General features: G+C 54.6%; 2 protein-coding genes and 1 long non-coding RNA gene across 12 annotated transcripts in view; 2 read left to right on the forward strand and 1 right to left on the reverse strand.

Moving 5' to 3' along the window:
* CUL1 (cullin 1) overlaps positions 1–4,698 on the forward strand; it is a 66,156-nt gene extending 61,458 nt beyond the window's left edge. For both annotated transcript variants that reach the window (XM_034638972.1, XM_002923770.4), the window contains 5 exons: positions 1,777–1,824; positions 1,905–1,987; positions 2,509–2,614; positions 3,034–3,147; positions 4,163–4,698. In XM_034638972.1, coding sequence (XP_034494863.1) covers positions 1,777–1,824; positions 1,905–1,987; positions 2,509–2,614; positions 3,034–3,147; positions 4,163–4,243 — 432 coding nt within the window. In that variant the 3' untranslated portion in view covers positions 4,244–4,698. The remainder of the gene's footprint in view (positions 1–1,776; positions 1,825–1,904; positions 1,988–2,508; positions 2,615–3,033; positions 3,148–4,162) is intronic.
* Positions 4,699–7,952: 3,254 nt separating this feature from the next.
* On the forward strand, positions 7,953–17,389 carry LOC109490304. The gene is made up of 6 exons (XR_004619130.1): positions 7,953–8,173; positions 8,716–8,750; positions 9,744–9,846; positions 12,747–12,813; positions 13,909–15,990; positions 16,170–17,389. It is a non-coding gene; the product is annotated as an uncharacterized LOC109490304 (long non-coding RNA).
* EZH2 (enhancer of zeste 2 polycomb repressive complex 2 subunit) overlaps positions 8,834–17,669 on the reverse strand; it is a 42,112-nt gene continuing 33,276 nt past the window's right edge. For all 9 annotated transcript variants that reach the window (XM_019804388.2, XM_019804384.2, XM_019804389.2 and 6 more), the window contains exons 12-20: positions 17,377–17,471; positions 16,094–16,134; positions 15,612–15,737; positions 14,778–14,956; positions 13,899–13,994; positions 13,154–13,235; positions 12,295–12,375; positions 12,072–12,156; positions 8,834–9,151 (exon numbers count right to left, since the gene is read on the reverse strand). In XM_019804388.2, coding sequence (XP_019659947.1) covers positions 9,091–9,151; positions 12,072–12,156; positions 12,295–12,375; positions 13,154–13,235; positions 13,899–13,994; positions 14,778–14,956; positions 15,612–15,737; positions 16,094–16,134; positions 17,377–17,471 — 846 coding nt within the window. In that variant the 3' untranslated portion in view covers positions 8,834–9,090. The remainder of the gene's footprint in view (positions 9,152–12,071; positions 12,157–12,294; positions 12,376–13,153; positions 13,236–13,898; positions 13,995–14,777; positions 14,957–15,611; positions 15,738–16,093; positions 16,135–17,376; positions 17,472–17,669) is intronic.

Raw genomic sequence — 17,669 nt, forward strand, 5'->3', positions numbered from 1 at the left:
TCTCAATTGTGTTTCATAGTTTTGTGTCTGCAAGTCTTGCACTTTGGTTAAATTTATTCCTAAGTATTGTGTTTGGTGCTGTTACAAATGGAATTGTTTGTTCGTTGTTAGATATGGAAATACGATTAATTATTGCATATTGATCTTGTATCTTGCAACCTGGCTGAACTCATTTTTTAATTTTTTCAAGATTCTGCAGCAGTTTTTTAATACACTGTCATATCATCTGCAAGTACAGCTAGTTCTGCTTTTCCTGTTTGGATGCCTTTTATTTTTCCTTGCCTGATTGCTTTGGCTGGAATTTCCGATACAGTGTTGAATAGAGGTGATTGTGAGTGGGCATCCTTGTTCTGTTCCTGATCATGGGGGGAAAACTGCAGCTTGCTACTGTTAAGTATGATATTAGCTGTAGGTTTTTCTTAGGTTCCCTTTATTCAAGGAGTTCCCTTCTATTCTTGTGGGTTTTTTTAGTATTTTCATCATGAAAGAGTGTTGAATTTTGTTAAAGTGCTTCTTCTCTATTGAGATAAAAATGTGCTTTTTGTCTGTTCACGTGGTAGGTAACAGTGAGTGCTTTTCACGTATGCCACCTTGCATTTGCGGGATAGCCCCCACCTGGGCATGGAATATAATATTTTCTATATGCCGGTGGGCTTGGTTTGCTGGTATTTTCTTGAAGCTTTTTACGTCTGCATTCACAGGGATATTGGTCTGTTGTTTTCTTAGGAAGTTTTTGTCTGGTTTTGCTGTCAGGGTAATACTGGTCTCACTGAATGTCAGTTAGGAAAATCATTTATTTATTGGTCATGGTTCAAGTTATTCCAAAGTACATCTGCAAATTCTAGTAACAAAATGGATCTGCCCCTTTGTATATAAGAGTCTGTCTCATTCGTCCTCACATCAGGAGGACAGGCTGGGGGTGGGGGGCGCTGCCCTTGGCGCCCGTCTCAGCCAGGAGTCGTCTTGCCCATGGGGCCGGCTGCTCCCTCCCTGCTCCACACTCCTTCCTCCATCGGATTTGGCTCACGAGGGAAACCTCTGTCGCCTCCCTCTAGATGCATCGGGCAGTGTCCCAGTCCTGCTTCGGCGGTCTGCCCTCGTCACTAGACCAGAGGCCCCTTGCTTTCGTGGCTTTAGGTGTATGTCCTCGGACCAGAACGGGTTTCCGTAAAGGCAGGGGCGGCCGCCCTGTCGTCGGGGTAGGAGGTGGGGGCGGGTACGCATCCAGGAGACTGGCCCTCGGGCAGATGGTACCGTCTGGTGTCGTGGGATCCCGAAGCTGAAGGAGAGGCAGGAGGTGACCCACCATCCGTGTTTGCAGGCGGGGAAACGGCCAGAGGCGCCCCGTGGTGCTTAGCGTTCACCAGAGGGGCTCGACGGCCGCTTCGGGAGCCGAGTGCTCTCCCCAGTCTTGCCGGAGCCCTGAACGTGGGCTTTCCGGTGGTGCGTGTCCAGGACGAGCTGTCAGGCATGAGGGGTGAATAGCTCCTGTAGGCTGAAGTGAGGGGTCAGCGTGGTTTCTAACATTTAAAAGTGAGTCTTCAGCTTTTATTACTATGTGGTCAAGGCCAGAAAGGGGCTGGCTTCACTTGGAAGCAGGTGCTGGTGAGAGTGGTGAATTTGGGGGACCTCTTAAGCTCACCTGTCTTTTTTCCCCTGGGTACATTCTTCTTTTGGGGTGACTTGCGTTTCTGAGGAAAACAGATTGCGTGTGGTTTTTATTGCAAAGAGAAATGCATTTGTTTCTTTAACTTATCTTTTTCTCTTTAATTGCAGGACATTTTGGCACAAGTCCTACAGATTTTATTGAAGTCAAAGTTACTGGTATGTTTGTGCATTTTTCTATGTTAAGCTAGAACAGAGCCTTTCCCTGAGATCGTGTCATAACAGTTGTCTTTTTACAGGTCCTGGAAGACGAAAATGCGAATGTTGATGAGGTGGAACTGAAGCCAGATACCTTAATAAAATTATATCTTGGTTATAAAAAGTAAGGAAAATCTATGTAGGTGGTCGTAGACCACAGACACCCTCCCCCCCACCTCGCACATGTGCCGCATGGCTGCAGGTGGAGGCTCGGCGCCCCATGGGGTGGCCCTGGCACCGGCCGGGGTTCTGTCTGGGGATCCTCTGTGTTCCCTCGCTCAGCTCGGTCTCAGGTTTTCGTGATTTCTGCATTTGGCAGGCAGTTCCTTAAAACAGCTCCCGAGAAAGTTTGGACCCCTGTGTCCAGTGTCTTGATTCTGTTCCATTTGACAAAATTTGGGAGAGCAGAGGAAGGCGCTGAGTCTCCCGTGATGCGGGCCGAGTGGGAAGCTGCCGCCACAGGGCGAGGAGGCCCTCCCGGAGGTGGTGGCCGAACTGGCTCGCGGGGGCGGGGGTGCTGGAGGCCGCATGCCCTCCTCCCTCGTCTGCGGGAGCGGGGGCTTCTTACAGATTGAAAACAGGCGGAAGCCTTCAGCACCTGTCTTGGGAAACAGCAAGTGATTGGTTTCCTTCATTTCTTGGCAGTAAGAAGTTAAGAGTTAACATCAATGTGCCGATGAAAACCGAACAGAAGCAGGAGCAAGAAACCACACACAAAAATATTGAGGAGGACCGCAAACTGCTGATCCAGGTGACTCTGGGCCCGTGTCACGTGGCGTCCCTCGCAGAGGCGGCGGCCGATTGAAGCCGGGCTGGCGCGTGGGGCACGCGGTGGCTGTGGTTTGGGGGCGACGGCTTCTGACGGGGGTGGAGAACAGCTGAGCCAGATACAGGGACAAGTCGGGAGCAGGGGGTCCCGGGGGGACGGCCGCTGGGCCTCTGAGGACAGTGTTCTCGCATTTGAGGTGCTTGCTATGTGGGTGAAGTGACCAGATCAGAATGCAGCGGTGTTTCTGCTGTTGGAGTTGAAACATCGGACCTGCCGTGTATTGGTCGGCGTTTCTGAAATCACGGTCCCGTGGGGAGGTCGGCAGCCTCTTGGCTGGTGTCCTGGGTGTGCGAGGGTGGCCGTAACAGTGGGGCGCCCTGGTTTTCCCCCGGGCGGCGCAGGCGGCCATCGTGCGGATCATGAAGATGCGCAAGGTCCTGAAGCACCAGCAGCTGCTCGGGGAAGTGCTCACTCAGCTGTCCTCCAGGTTCAAACCGCGGGTCCCCGTCATCAAGGTACAGGAACCGCCTCGCGGAAGCACGGGCATTACTATTTTAGAAGAAAAAAAGTGTAACAGAAACTAGGCTGAAGGAACTCGGCTTATTTCTACATACCAGGTTTCTACAGAGGAAAATAGGTTTAATTTTTAAACTTTTTATTGAAATCTGCATCTGCGGAGCCGTGCACAAATCCTAAGTGTTCAGTTGGCTGATTTTCCCAAAGTAAATACACTTGTACAGCCAAGACCCAAAGGAAGAGGTTAGAACGTGACCAGCATTCCAGAAGTTCCCCCCTTGCCGCCTGCTAGCCAGTAGCTCTGCTCCCGCGCAGTCACCTCTGGCCCGTCTGTAGCACCCACAGCAGGGCCGCCTCCCTCAGAACTCTGTGTAAGCGGCTTCTAGAGCGTTCCCGCTCTGCGCTGTCCACCGAGGATGCGCTCCGCGTCCCGTGTGGGGGGCTCGTCTGGGCGGTAGCTTGTCTGTGGCGTGTGCATCTTCGCTGCTGCATGTCCTCCCCCGTGTGTGCGGACCGCAGCTCCGGGCGACCCCGCTTCCCTCGTGTCTAGTAGGTTGTTGAAAATAGAACCCGGCGTCTCTTTGAGACCACACGGGTGAGCAGCAGCCAGTGTGGAGCCCCCGCGGGCAGTAGCTGAGAGCTGACTCCCCACAGTTGGGAGAACCCTCTACCTCCTGGGATCGCGTGGCCGGGAGCGGGTGGGCTTGCGCAGTGCCTGGCCCCGTCGCCGGGGCGCTGAGAGCCCGTGGCCCCGGGCTGGCTCTAGAGGGACGCAGGCACCTCTCAGCAGGGACGTTGAGGAAATGGGCGCTTTCCCATTCAGGAAAGCAAGGTCTTGGCTGCCCGGGCAGTAAAGCCGCATGCCGTCGGGGCACAGGGGGTGAAGGTGCTCCCTGACTGAGCTCTCGGGGGGTGGGGGGACCATCCTTGGTGAGGGTGGCCATCTCTGTTCTGATAATAAATGTATTTTTCTTCCCCTTTCACTACCTCTCCCTTTTTTAAAATAATGCCCAGAAATGCATTGACATTCTGATCGAGAAAGAATATTTGGAGCGAGTCGATGGTGAAAAGGACACCTACAGTTACTTGGCTTAACCCTTCTAGAAGGGTCTGACTGTGCGACCCACAGCGAATAGTCCCTGGTGGAGAGAAGAACAGCTCAAGTTCACAGCAGCCAGCCTGCCACCATTTGGACCTCCCTTTTTAAAACTGAGACCGAGACTCCCACCCGCTGGTCTCAGGTGTACATCAGAACTGCTCAGGATTGAAACATTTCAAGTCTGTAAATACGGACACCGACGCCATTTAACCTAATTTAAGAACAGAGGGGACTCGAGCCTCCCCTGCTGAGGGCTGCATGCTACTGCATTCAAATCCATACATGGGCTACGGGGGGAGCCGCTGTCCTCGGCATTACGATGTTGGCAGCACTTTGAGAGCAAGTCGAACGGACCCACGTGTAATCTGCTATGAAAAACCATTTGTATAGTGTGTTTCATTTTTTAATGTGTGAAAATAAAGAAAATTAAAGGATTTCTGTACAAGTCGCATTTGGTTTTGTTTTAAGTTTTACTAATGTCTACACGTAAATAAAAGAGACAACGATTGTGCGGATTTATAACCCCGTGTCCTCCTGTCGTCTGCGAGGCTGCATTCTTCAGACTGAAAATGTTTTTCAGCTCTTAAAACTCTAAGCCCCTTGTCGTCTGCCGCCCACACGCACGCGCTCCTTTCTGGGACTTCTCGCCGCAGTTTGAACGCAACTGCGTGTTGCTTCTCTTGGCCACTTAGGAGGACTCCGTGGGTTCGTCCCGCCCGCGTCGTGGGAAGAACCCCCTCCCCCTGCAGGGCCCGCGGCAGAGGAGGGGGCTTGGCGCCGGCTGGGAACAGAGTCGGTGCGGGCGCCCAGCCCACTCCCTGCCGTCCTGTCCCCACGGCCACCGGCCCACGTGCGTGCTCACTTGGCCTCTGCTTCCCGCGGTGGCTCATGCACACAGGCTGCAGTCTGGGATGAGCACGTGTGCTCCTCCTGGTAAGACGGCCCCCACCCCCGGCCCAGGACAGTGGCAGGAGCCCGGCCCCGCCTGCGCTCTAGGCCGCACGGCACCGGCTGTCTCACACTATCAAGCCCCTTTTGCAGTCACTTCCTGGCCAGGGGACAGAAGGAAAAGGGAGACGGTGGCAGAGACTCCTCGTGGCCTCAGCAGCACGGCTTCCGGACCCGTGGGTTGCGGCCCAGCCTCCTCCAGGGACAGGAGCACCTGCACCTCCGCCCATGCCCAGGCTCGGTGACACACGTGGAAGACGCAGCAGTGCAGTTCCCGCAGTTTCTTGGAACATTCGGCACGGGCAGGTTTGTTTAAATCGGTAAAAAGAACAGTAACAGACCGTGTTCATATCCCAGTTTTCGGTGTCTGTAGTGTATCTGTCGCGGTTTTAGAGATTCCCACCATAAACCAGGCAGAAAGCAGCCCCCCCCCCCGCACCAGACGCTGGGGTGCCCATGGCTCCCGGTGCGTGCTGGCCTTGCCCCACACCGTCCCTTTACCTGCTTCTGGGGTAAACACGCCGCAAACCCCACGGAGCCCCTTCCAGCCCTGTGTTGTTCCGCCGAAGGTGGGAGACCCTTCGTGAGACCAGGCCAGCGTCTTGAGCCCATCCAGGATGGAGCGAGGACGCCGGGGGCACACGGCGGGAGCCGCGGCCGGCAAACGGGTGAGTCGGGCCCCTCTCCGGTGGGCGCACCGTCGTGCGGGTGTGTGGAGAGCCGTGCACGCGTCTTGCCTTTCTTCCCCAGGCCACCCGAGCCTAGCAAACCCGCGCCCCCGACGGCAGTTCTCGTCCAGGAGCGGCGGCCGAGGCTGCCTCCGGGAAGAGGCCAGGCGTCCCCAGGGCCTGCGGCACAGGTCTGCAGGTTGAAGGAATCCCACCGGGGTCCAGGCCGTGGAGCCCGTGGCCTGAGGGGACAGTTTCCTCTCCCCCAGGGAGGAGAGCGGTGCGGGAGGGCCTTAGCAGCCTGTGGGGTCACGGGTTCTGTGTAGACAGACCGCTGCCTGTCGCTCACTCGCCTTTGTGGGAGGGTGGCGGGAACACGACCGCTCAGCTCCACGCGGCACGGGCCAGGGAACAGCAGGTGGAGGGGCGCCTGCGATTTAAGCTGCTTCTGTCGACTGAGCGTTCTAAGAAGGCCTGTGTCCCTGCTGAACACTGGTATCTAATGTTCCTTTGGAAGAATTCAGATTCCTCCCGCCCAGATGAAAAATCTCACGGGCTGCCCCCCATCTCTGAATTGAATCCCCCTTGTGATGAAGACAGTTTTTAGAGCTCAGAGTAACTCGGCTGACGGGGTGACCTGCATCTGTTGCCTGAACCTCCTCTCCCAGCTCATGCGCCTGCCCAGTGCCACCCAGACAGGGACCTGCCGTCACAGGTGAGTGTGGACTTTCTTCAAACCGCCTTCCTGGGGGTGCGGGTCACATCAGAGGCTCTACCCGCCGGATCTGTTGGACCCGTTCTAATGCCAGGAGCCAACACAGCCCGCGCTCGAGGCCCGTCCCACAGGGGCTGACGTGTGCGCACCTTCCGGTACTTCCAGTAAAAGCCCAGAGCACTTCGGGTGTTCGACAAGATACCGAAGCTCTCGGGAAATGTTCACATCAGGAGCCTTTCTTGATGACCTCCGTCCACACCTAAATTACTCACTGTGTTTGTTCACACGCAGTTGTGGGGACGAGGACAGTTGCCAACCATCCGGGCGGACGCAGGAGCAGGACTCGGCATCACTGAATGGGTGCTGTGAAGGCTGGAGAGTGAATAAACCAAGAGAATACTGAAAAATAATTAAGCAGCTTCTAGGTAGGTGATTATAGTTTGTGTTTAAGAAACTACTAAATACTGATTGAAAATAATTTTGCCAAGCAGAATGTTAGATGCCTTCAGCTCTGCCGGTGGGTTGGCCTGTGGGCGAGGGGCTGCCCGGACGCAGGTGTTGAGACCGTCGTTTCAGCCTTGGGTCATCTGCCTGTGGTTATGACCAGTGCGAGCACGGAAATTGGCCAATGGGGCAACCTGTTGTCAGGCTGTGAACAACGCAGGCTAGTCCTAAACTATCGGAAACACATCTTTATCCTGGGACGGTACCTGACTCCTGGAGTCGTCCTCCTTAGTCCTAGATTTTTCTCCGGTAGGGAAATAAGCACCAGGCTTGCACACATACACCTCCCAGTGGAGGGCTCGGGGAGGGGGAGCGCTCAATTTTTAAACTTAGCTTTTCCCCTTTTTGGCTTTGTTAATTGGGTATTTGAATACCTTATATGTCCAGCTCTGTGGACTGCCCCTGCCCCTTTATGAAGGGAAATCGAAAGCAGGCCAGATCAGAGTCAAGATGCCCCATGTCCATGTGATTGGGCGCCTGTCCAGTACTCCTGGTCAGAGAGTCTGTGTTCATGGAGTCAGCAGGACACGGGAGAGGCGCTCTTCAAATCCTGGTAGGAAAAGCTCACTGTGCGGTGCTCAAAATGACGGCTGTCCATGAGAATTTTTACTTTGTCTGCAGGATGCATGTGGGTCTCTGGTGTCCTGAGTGAACAGGACCTCTCTGGACTCAAGGACCCACCCCCAGCTGCTGACACCCAGGGACGGGCTGGGAGCAGTCAGCAGCAGAAAAGCGGGGACTCGAAGCAGCTCCCCGTCCGGAGCGCCTATGGGGCAGGTTCCCAGCTGCGTGAGAATGAATGGGCTGTGTTCCCATCGAATGCCAAGGGCGGGCCCGTACGTGCAAGCGCCTGGGGCTGGGGGGGGGGATGTGGAGGAAATCAGCGGCCTCTCACCGTGTCCTGCAAAACGAAACGAAACACCGCCGAGAACAGAAGAGCAGCACGTAGGAGAGCAGAGCACCCGAGGCCAGGTCTTCTCGTTGCCGAAGCAAAGTGGCAAACTACCTTTATTTCAGGGCTGGCGTTGCTACGGCTGATGCATCGACGCAGCGGAGACCAGAGTCTTGTCAATGTTTGCGTCATTGGAAAGGTAGGTTTTAATTACATTTCACATTATCACATTATGTAAATCAACAAACGTGTAACTCCAGAAATGGCAGCTATACCCCAGACTGATGACGGCTCTCAGGGTCCAGGGAGCAAGCACCCCATGGCCTTGAGGGTTTGGGGGTTTTTCTACTTCATCTTTTCTTCAAGAAAGAAAACGAGTTTGGTCATACCCATCACCTTCCAGAGGTAGGAAAGGAATCTCGCTGACACTGCTGGGTTTCTCAGCGTCTGTGTCTAGACCTTTCACGGAGTTCAGAGCTGTAGCCAGCTGGTCCTGCTGTGATTTTACAGGGAGAGAGGCTCACAGGCTTCGTGTGCTGGACCGCTGGGACCCGCCCGCCCCATGGGCTTCGTCACCGACAGGCATCTTTCACTTACTAACAGGCAATAGTGGTGTTATAATTAGGCAGATTGTCAATTACATACATCTGTTATGTATCCTGTATATGTGTGTTACATTAATATATATTTTATGTTTGTTACTATCGCCTATGAACACTAATCTGCCCAATTATATTTAAGATTCACAGGAGGACGAGCGAGCCTGGGAGTTGAAGGTGAGTGTGCGCTCCTTTTAGAGACGCAGTCTTTTTCTACCGTCAGCAGACAGATCCATACCATCAATGACCCAACAACAGGGGAAGTTCAAGTATTCTTTATTCAAAGTTGAAAACTGTACCATACTGCATTATTGCAAAAATTCACTGGTACAAAACACTTGGCAGCTGGTGAGAAGGCAATAAAAAGTTGATTTTTAAACTCATTACTATAAATTATTCTTACAGTACTTTGCAAATTCAGAATTTCAAACTGCATGTTTCTACGTTGCCCACAGTACTCGAGGTTCCTGAAGCTAAGGCAGCTGTTCCGGAGAGGAGGGGGGTGAGGTAGCAGACGTCAAGGGATTTCCATCTCTCTCTCGATGCCCACGTACTTCAGGGCGTCGGCCTGGCTGTACCTGAAAGAGCACGAGAGAGCCGTGAGCGGGCGTCGCACAGCTGAGCGTCCCACAGTCACGCCTGCTTGTCCGCTGTGCGCGCACTGTCTCGGCGGCAGGGGGCGACGCCTGCGGCCGGGGCGCTGGTTCTAGTCTAGCTGAGAAGCGCACCAGCCTCCCCGGCTCCCCGCCGGCCCTGAGACACTGCTTCCCAGGGCAGGTCCGCACCTCACTACGAGGCCTGGCACCGGGGAGGCCTTAGAAAGAAGGGTGATGGGGCCCTGGTGAAGAGGGCGGAGAGCAGCCCCCGCCCCCGAGGGCCAGGCAAACAGGTGGCCTGACGAGGAGCGTGGGCCTCAGGGCCCCCTCAAAGGAAGCCTGGGGCGGCGGTGACCTCCCTGCAGGAGGGGGGCTTCCTCAGCTCCCATCAGGGGTGGTTTCGAGGCGGCCTTCAGTGCGGCAGGTCACCATGAAGCACGGCTACACAAGGCCTTCGTCTCAATTCTCAAAAGTTAGGCTTCGTAAGGGGACAACTAGTCAGCCACGGGATTTATTTAGCTACACCGTCCTCTGCTTGCCTTTAAATATACGTTCTTGTCAACTTACCCCCCAGAGCCTGACTACACTGCCAGCCTGAGGCCTGTGTGAAGCCCACGGGGGGGCCACGTGTCCTCAGCGTCCTGTGACTCCCCAGAGAGGACCCCGACGCTGACCAGGTAAGAAACAGGCCAAGCAGGCCTTAACCGTTAAAGCAGTAAGTGCTGAGGAGGAGCTGAGGACGTGAGCAATTAAAAAGAATGCAGTCAGTGTAAATACACCGATGTTAGAAACCCAGTACGACCTCGACGGCAGGCCCTCTGCAAACCGATGCAAATGCAGCAAGCTCCCCTTTCTTTTCGAAAGTGCACCTGCAAGAAGCCAGACGGGTCAGCACGACATCAGCAGCTCCAACACGGGCTGTCTGCATTCTTTTATCACACAGGCCTCGTTTTATTGCTTCACAAGTACCTTCCCCCACACACACCGAAGGCTCGTGGCAGCGCTGCCTCGACCAAGTCTGGCGGCGCCATTTTTCCAACAGGATTTGCTTACTTCACGTCTCCCACATTTTGTTCATTTGTTCTTGTAATAGTTCAGACTTTTTCATTATTATACCTGTTAAGGTGATCGGTGATCTTGGATGTCACTGCTGTCATTGTTTTGGGGAGCCACGAACTGCACCCCCATGAAATGATGGATGTGAGGGAGAAACGTCAGGTGCGTCCTGACTGCTCCACCAGCTGGCTGTTCCTGCCTCTCCTCCGGCTTCCCCAGTCCCCGGGACACAACACTACTGAAATCCGGCCAGCTGGTACCCCTGCAGTGACCTCTAAGTGTTCAAGTGAAAGGAAGAGTCCTAGGACCCTCCCTCTCAATCAAAAACGAGAACAGATTAAGCTCAACGAGGAAGGCCTGTTGAAAACCAAGATACACCATACACAAGGCCTCCTGCCTCAGTGAGCCAAGTCATCGATGCAAAGGAAAAATTCGCAAAAAGAAACCAGAAGTTCTACTCCAACGGCGCCTGACTGGCTCAGTCGGAAGAACATGTGACCCTTGGTCTTGGGGTCGTTAGTTCAAGCCCCATGTGGGGTATAGAAGGTAAGTAAACTTTTTTGAAGTGCTACTCCAGGGAACACACTAATGATAAGGGAAACAGCCTTATTGCCGGCGTGGAGAAAGGGGCAGTGGTCTGCCCAGGAGACCACACCAGCCACACGCTCCCTTAAGCCAAAGCCTCATCCAGAGCCAGGCCCGGACTCTCCCCCGTTCTAGGACGGCCGAGAGGTGAGGACCTGCAGAAGGAACGTCTGAAGCTGGCGGAGGCCGCATCAGGAGGCTCAAGGAAAGACGCCGTCCCTGTAACACAGGAGCGCAAGGTGAAGCAGCGAGCTTTCCAGAAGCTTCAGCTAAGATCACCGATGAAGGCGGCCGCACTAAACCACAGACTGTCCGCTTAGACGAGACAGCCTGCTCTTGGAGGAGACGCCAGCGAGGACTTTCACAGCCGGAGAGGAGAAGGCAGTCTGGCTTCAAGCTTCAAAGGACAGGCGGACCCTCCCGTGAGGGGCTAACGCGCCTGGTGACCTGAAGCAGGAGCCGGTGCTCGGTGACCTTCTGAAAACCCTAGGGTGCTTAAGACTGATGCTAAGTCCCCTCCGTCTGTGCTCTAGAAACGCAACAACTAAGACACAGCCAGAGGACAGAACCAGGCGTGGAGCCCGAAGAGGGCACGGAGCTGCTGCAGAGTCCGGACCGAACGTGAGCGGACGAGGAGCCGCTGCTTCGGGCCGCGCCAAGCAAGGGGCTTCCTGGGATGCGGCTCGTCCTGGCGGAGACGCCGAGACGATGCTTGAAACGACCACCGAGGATCGAGAACGTGACCGCAGCTCAGCCGACGAGGCAGCGGCAGGGCTCGGGAGGACGACTCCAATTCTGAAGGCAGTGNAGGCAGCGGCAGGGCTCGGGAGGACGGACTCCAATTCTGAAGGCAGTTCTACTGCGGGTAAAATGGCCGTCANGGCAGCACCGGCCGCGGCAGAGAAACCGTGACGGACGAGCCGTCGAGGCGGCGAACCGCACGCTTGTCTTACGAACCTGCACGGCCGCGCCGCCGGCCTCCAGCGCCCAGCACCCCTGATGGGTCGGCAGCGCGGCCGAGACCCTCCAGCAGCAGAAAGATTACCACTCACTTTACTGCAGTGGTTGGGAACCGAACCCGCACTAGCTGAGGTATGCCTGTGTTTCAAAAATAACCATTCCTTGTGTAGTGGGAACTACATTACCAAGAAGGTACAGCCCCTGACAGATAATCGGATGAATCCCTGTAAGAGTGGAAGATCGACAAAGAGCAAAAAGACCGCCTTTGTCCAGGTCACACTAGAGAGAAGCTGTTACCAACCTGTAATCAAAAAACAGCTCTTCACCAGTCTGGATGGCTCTCTTAGCAAAAATCCCTATCCTGTGATCGCCGTTAACCATCATAACTGGAAAGAGAAACACGCTGGTGTCAGTGAGTTGAAGACTCGCACGCACGTCACCCTCCTCAGGCCCAGGGCTGCTCCGCCCCCCACCACTGGTCTGGAAGAGGTGCTGCTGGGAAAGCCGGCTCCCTTAGCACCTACCTTTTGCATAGCAGTTTGGATTTACTGAATGATTTGCAAAACGAATTTTGTTACCCTTGCGGGTTGCATCCACCACAAAATCTAAAAAAAGAAGAAAAATAAGCAACATCTAGTGAACCATTCCAGTCCTGGCTCTGTCAACACGAAGTCATTACAATTCCGGAGCTGCCCCTGGCTCTAGCTCTCCAGGACTTGCCTTTACAAACATGGAATAGAAACTCCTAACTTCAAGAATAAGCATTTCACATCTGAAATTACGTTTTTCTTTCCACTCTCTGTGGCGCGTGTTCACACAAAGACCATATGCTGCATGTCCCAGCTGAGTTACTCTGAGGTTGGAGGTCAGGCGTTTTCTTCATTGCCCCCCCCCACCACCAGCAGCAATACCCACTGCGGCCTGATGTCCTCTCCCTGAGAACGTCATCTAAAAACCCGCTCCCCTATTCTCACAGGCCTTGGAGAACACCCAACGGAAGTCTGGGAGAGGCGGCACGATTCGGAGCTCCAGCCCCTTCCCAGGTCAGTCGCAGCACTAATGACACAGAGGCAGGGGGCCAAGTGGACCCCACAGCCGGGTGGTCAGGAGCGCAGCAGGACAGCAGCGGCAGCAAGCTCGGAGCAGCCTGGCGCGGCCCCAGAGGCAGATGGCTCCGAACCATCTGGTCCAACCTTGTTGGCTTGCAGACAAACAGCCCTTTCCTAGGCCTGTGCCAGGGAGTGAGGGATCCCAGGAGCTTGTAGGTGAAGTGCTCCCTGGCCCCGCTCCCACACTGGAGCCCTGTGCCTTTGAGTCCAGACTCCAAGCAGCAGAGGGCTCCCGGCTGCCGCCCAGGAACCAGACAGCCCAAGTCAAACGTACCATTGTTCAAGTTGAACAGAAAGCTGCACATATATTTATCATACACTTTTCCTCTTCTGTCTGCTTCGTCTTGAGAAATAATCTAAAAAGAAAGGCAGAGGGTAAGGCTGCTTTGCATTAGGTGATTGAGACTGACAGGCACGCACACAAGCTCCTCGGGAGAATGAGACCTTCGGGAGGGATCCCCACAACCTGTCCCTGCGGCTGGCCTCCCCACACCGGCCCCCATTCAGGCTACGTGCTGGTGTTTCACAACCAGGATCTTTTAAGGACTTCAACTCAGAACTAACATTTCCACATCGAAAGGAACCGTGCTTGCAGAAAGCAAGTGTTTTCACTAAAGAAAAAATACAAGCTGGGGGGGGTTAATTCCAAAAATGAAGCCAGCCTGATGGTTTTTCCCTAACTCTACAACTAAAAAGGCATATGATTAATGACACTGTCGTTCCTAGATTCTTAGCAGTTAGGCCGTGGCTTAAGTAGGGCAGACTGTACAGCACAAAGCTCTTGTTCTCCCCTTGTCCCCAGATGATAAGTGCTAAATGTGACAAGGACTGAAGCAGTCTATTTACCAAGCAAGCCAAACCCACAAGCAGGAGTTCAGTCCAGGCTGAAAAGGCATTTTTTATTAATTTGCTTCTAATCCAATGACTTCAGCCCAAAACCAAGCAAAGTTACATAGGATCCCACACGAATCCATGGGATCCGTGTACACCGTCCTGAAACGGGGTCCCCCTCGCCTTACCTCTCCACAGTACTCCGAGATGAATTCATTCTTCTGTACGGGATCTTTGATGAAGATGCCCCAGCCTGCCACGTCGGATGGCGCCAGCAACAAATGCTAGAGAAGAACACGTGCACAACCACATCAGCAAAGGAGCAGAGACGCAGTGCTGACACGTGAGCCACACGATGACCCGCCGTCCGTCCTCGGCCCCGTTCCAGAGCAGTCACTCAACCAGACGCTGTCGGCAGGAGAGCTCTGAGCACCCCAAACCAAGGGGCCAGCTTCCCAGGTATTGGAAAAGCACAGCTTCCTTTATAAGTAAAGCCATCTTTGGTCCTACCATTAAGCAAATGAAACCCCGTTGACAAAAAGTATGTTCTCCCCTGTGTCAGTTCTCCAAGCAGTCTGCAAAGGTGTGTCAACGTGAACGGTTTCCGAACATAGACGAGTATGGGGCGGGGGGAAAGGAGATGGTGAGGACTGAGCGGGGGGCCTTGGGGACTGTCCCAGCATCACTGTGACGTGAGGACGAAATTCACAACCTAGTGTAAGAAAATCACCTAACCCCTGAGCCCGGCCAGCCAGCGCTGGCAGTGACCCCAGTTACGTGCTAGGACGGCTCCGGACCCTAAGCTGGGAACGTGCCTCTCTGTTCTAACGGGAACGCATCTACTCCCACGGGGCCTGTGTACAACTAGAAAAATGCCTCTCCTGCCTCTGCTGTCATCCGGGGCTGGTGTCGGCAGGGGAGGGTGTCCCGTCGAAAACAAGAGGACTGACCGCCTAGGTCTTCCCCTCCAAGCCCCATCTTCCCCCCGCCACCGTGGCACCCGGGACTCCCTTCGCTTTAGCGAGCAGCGGCGACGAGCCGGCGGCTGGCGGGGGAGGCAAGCGCACCTTCTTGGAGCCGCGCTGGATGCTGCAGTTCTTGCAGGACACGTTCTTGCTGTCCCAGTGGTCGGCGGCGCCGCAGGTGAGGCAGAGGTCCGGGTCGCACTCGCGCACGGCCAGGTAGCACGGGCACTGCTTGGTGTTGCACTGAGCCTTGCAGCGGCAGCCGGGGAAGCGGTTCTGACCTTCGGGAAGAGGGTCCTCATCATCTGCGAGCCTTGTGGGTCTGGGAGCGTGCAGAGCCTGGACTCTGTCAGGTCCCCTCACCCCCGGACCCCCCTCCCCCACCCGGACCCGAGAGGAAACTGAAGGGACAGGAAGGAAGAGCTGTCACTACTGAAAACGAGCGCCACTGAGCTCCTGGCTTTCCATTCGTATTTGTCAGGTGGCACGCGTATGGAAAAGCTCTTTGATTTATAAAGTGGGTGTGAAGGAAGGGTTTAGACGAAAGAAGAGCCATGGCTTGTGACCCTTCTCTGGGTCTGCAGTGCTAGACCCTTCTTGGTGTCCAAGCTGCCTGTGCCATTCCGTTAAATGCTGAGAGTCACCTCGACGGTGACTTCTGCGCCCAGCATGCTGACCACTTCTGGGACCCGGCTAGATGCCCTTTACGTTCTGTGCCAACTTGACTATGATTTAATTTAAACGATCCGGTGCTGCCTGATCTGCCCACAGACACGCGCTGGCCACCAGCGCCCCATAAATCCTTATAGAATAAATGCATTTCCTAAAAAGCTAAAAAAGGGAAACAAGCAAGAGCTGCTATGCTGTCATTTACTATTTTAAACTGCTGCCCAAAAGCCTCTAATTTTCATGCAGTTCATCAAAGCAAATACTTACACTCTGAACTACACTGACAAAACTTTTCACAAAAATTTTGTGCGATCACGCAAGGGCACGAACTGTCACAAGGCTGCCGTGGATGGTCACAGGGTTGGTAGTTGTAAACGTGGTTCGAGGAGCCATCTGCGTAAGGAGAGAACACACAGCTCAATCCAGAGGCAGTCAAACACCACGAGCAAGAACGTGTCCTTCCCCGGTACACTGGCTGGCAGCATGTCTTCCGTGCTGTGTGCGCGGTGATGGCAGCTACTGCCTCCCACCCCCCACGTGCCTGGCGAGTCCAGAGGACTCCCCTCACTGGCTGACCCGCTCCTGCTGCACCAGAGGACTAACTGGACGCTAATCAGCAGACATCCTCCATCTAAATGGGTTTAAGGTACAGAAGTCAATTACATCAGACTACCCCAAACACTAATCCAGTTACTATTGTTAAACGAGTAAACATTTTGAATTATGAAAGTGAACAGAAAGATGCTAACCCTTTTTCAGCTGTATCTTTCTGCAGTGTGCAGCCCACAACCTGCAAAACACAAAACTCAGGTCATCTTTGTGCAGCCAGGGAGTACGTGACAGCAGAAATCCAACAGAAGCTACTGAGAAGGTCAGCGTGGGCCCCGAGTGTAACAGCGCTTTGAGTCCAAGAACAGCTGACCCTTGAACAAGGTGGGGTTGGGGGTGTGAACATCCCACACCATCCCCCCCAAGATCTGCATGTAAGTTTTGACTCCCCAAAAACTCAGCCTGTGGACCATAAGCCTCACTAGTAACTGATTGGTACAGATTTTCTATGTCACACGTATCATATACTGTCCTTACAATAAAGTAAGCTAGAGAGAAAATACAGAGAAACTATACGTGCAGGACCAGAAAACACATATTAAGTGGCCCCATGTTGTTCGAGGGTCTGCTCTTAACCACACAGGAGGGCTCACCCCCCGCTGCCTCTGCGGGAGCGCGGGCCGCCCCGGGGGAGCCAGCCCCTCCGGCCCTGGCTTTCCGTGGCAGGCCACGTCTACCTGGGTTCACTTGAAGTGGGTGAGCCTGAAATAATAGCATGTGTCTAATTTCAGGCATCTGTAGTCATTCCACTGAGCTATATGATCAGAATTCAACCAAGAGATGCAGCTATCTCTACTAAAGCCTAAATTCCTGTGGGGAAAACTATGTTCTTCCAGTTCTAAATTAAGTTAGTCCCACCGTCCATAAAGGGAATGTGAGCCTGCGCAGAGCTGAAGTGTCGTCCTTCACCCTTAGCCGACCGTGCTGCTCTCCCCAGACCGTGTGGGCCGGAGGAAAGGTGAGCGGACAGGCGTGGTTTCCGGCTCTACACTGACAAAAGAAGTCTGCCCGAAAACCCTCCCCGGGCTCCTCACTCCGCACGAGCCCCTGTGACAGGTGACCTTCACCAGGCTGAAAGCGGGGTGTCTGTGGAGACCAGAAAGCAACCCCGCACCTGGAGAACGCGGGCTCCTAGAATGAAAGCCAGCTCAGCCCTCCCATCACCTCCCATCAGCCCTCAAGATGCCGGCCCAGGGCCACATCCGAGATCCCTCTTAGAGCAAGTGGAGCCTTTACCGCAGAAGCTCCTAACCAGGTTTCCTTAACTAAACTGCAGCATGGTGACCGTCATTTTTAGGACTCTCCACACACCAAGTCTATTGCAGGCTTAAGGGAGACGACGCACAAGCGCCGAGGCCAGCACGACTCCGGGGTCCGTGGCCGGACGGAGGCTGCGCCCTCGCACGGCCGCACGCAGGCTTACCGGTGTTTCCTCTTCTTCTTCCTCGGGGGGGTGTCCACATCCTCGGCCGGAGCGGGAGCTATGATACTCGATTCTTTGACACGAAACTCATACACCTGACAAGAGGCACCGTCACAGGGCCATGAGCCCCGTGTGCTCAGGCAAACCAGTCTTAGGCTCACCCGTACCAGAAACCTCTCGGTCTCGGCCGAGGCACTGCCAGGGGCCGGGGACACAGCGGAAAGCGGGGCAGACGCTGACCCGACCCCCACGCGGGGAGAGCGGCTGCCACTACGCTCTGGGCAAGAGCTGCA

The sequence above is a fragment of the Ailuropoda melanoleuca genome, chromosome 1 (genome assembly GCF_002007445.2).
Source record: "Ailuropoda melanoleuca isolate Jingjing chromosome 1, ASM200744v2, whole genome shotgun sequence".
Taxonomy (NCBI): domain Eukaryota; kingdom Metazoa; phylum Chordata; class Mammalia; order Carnivora; family Ursidae; genus Ailuropoda; species Ailuropoda melanoleuca.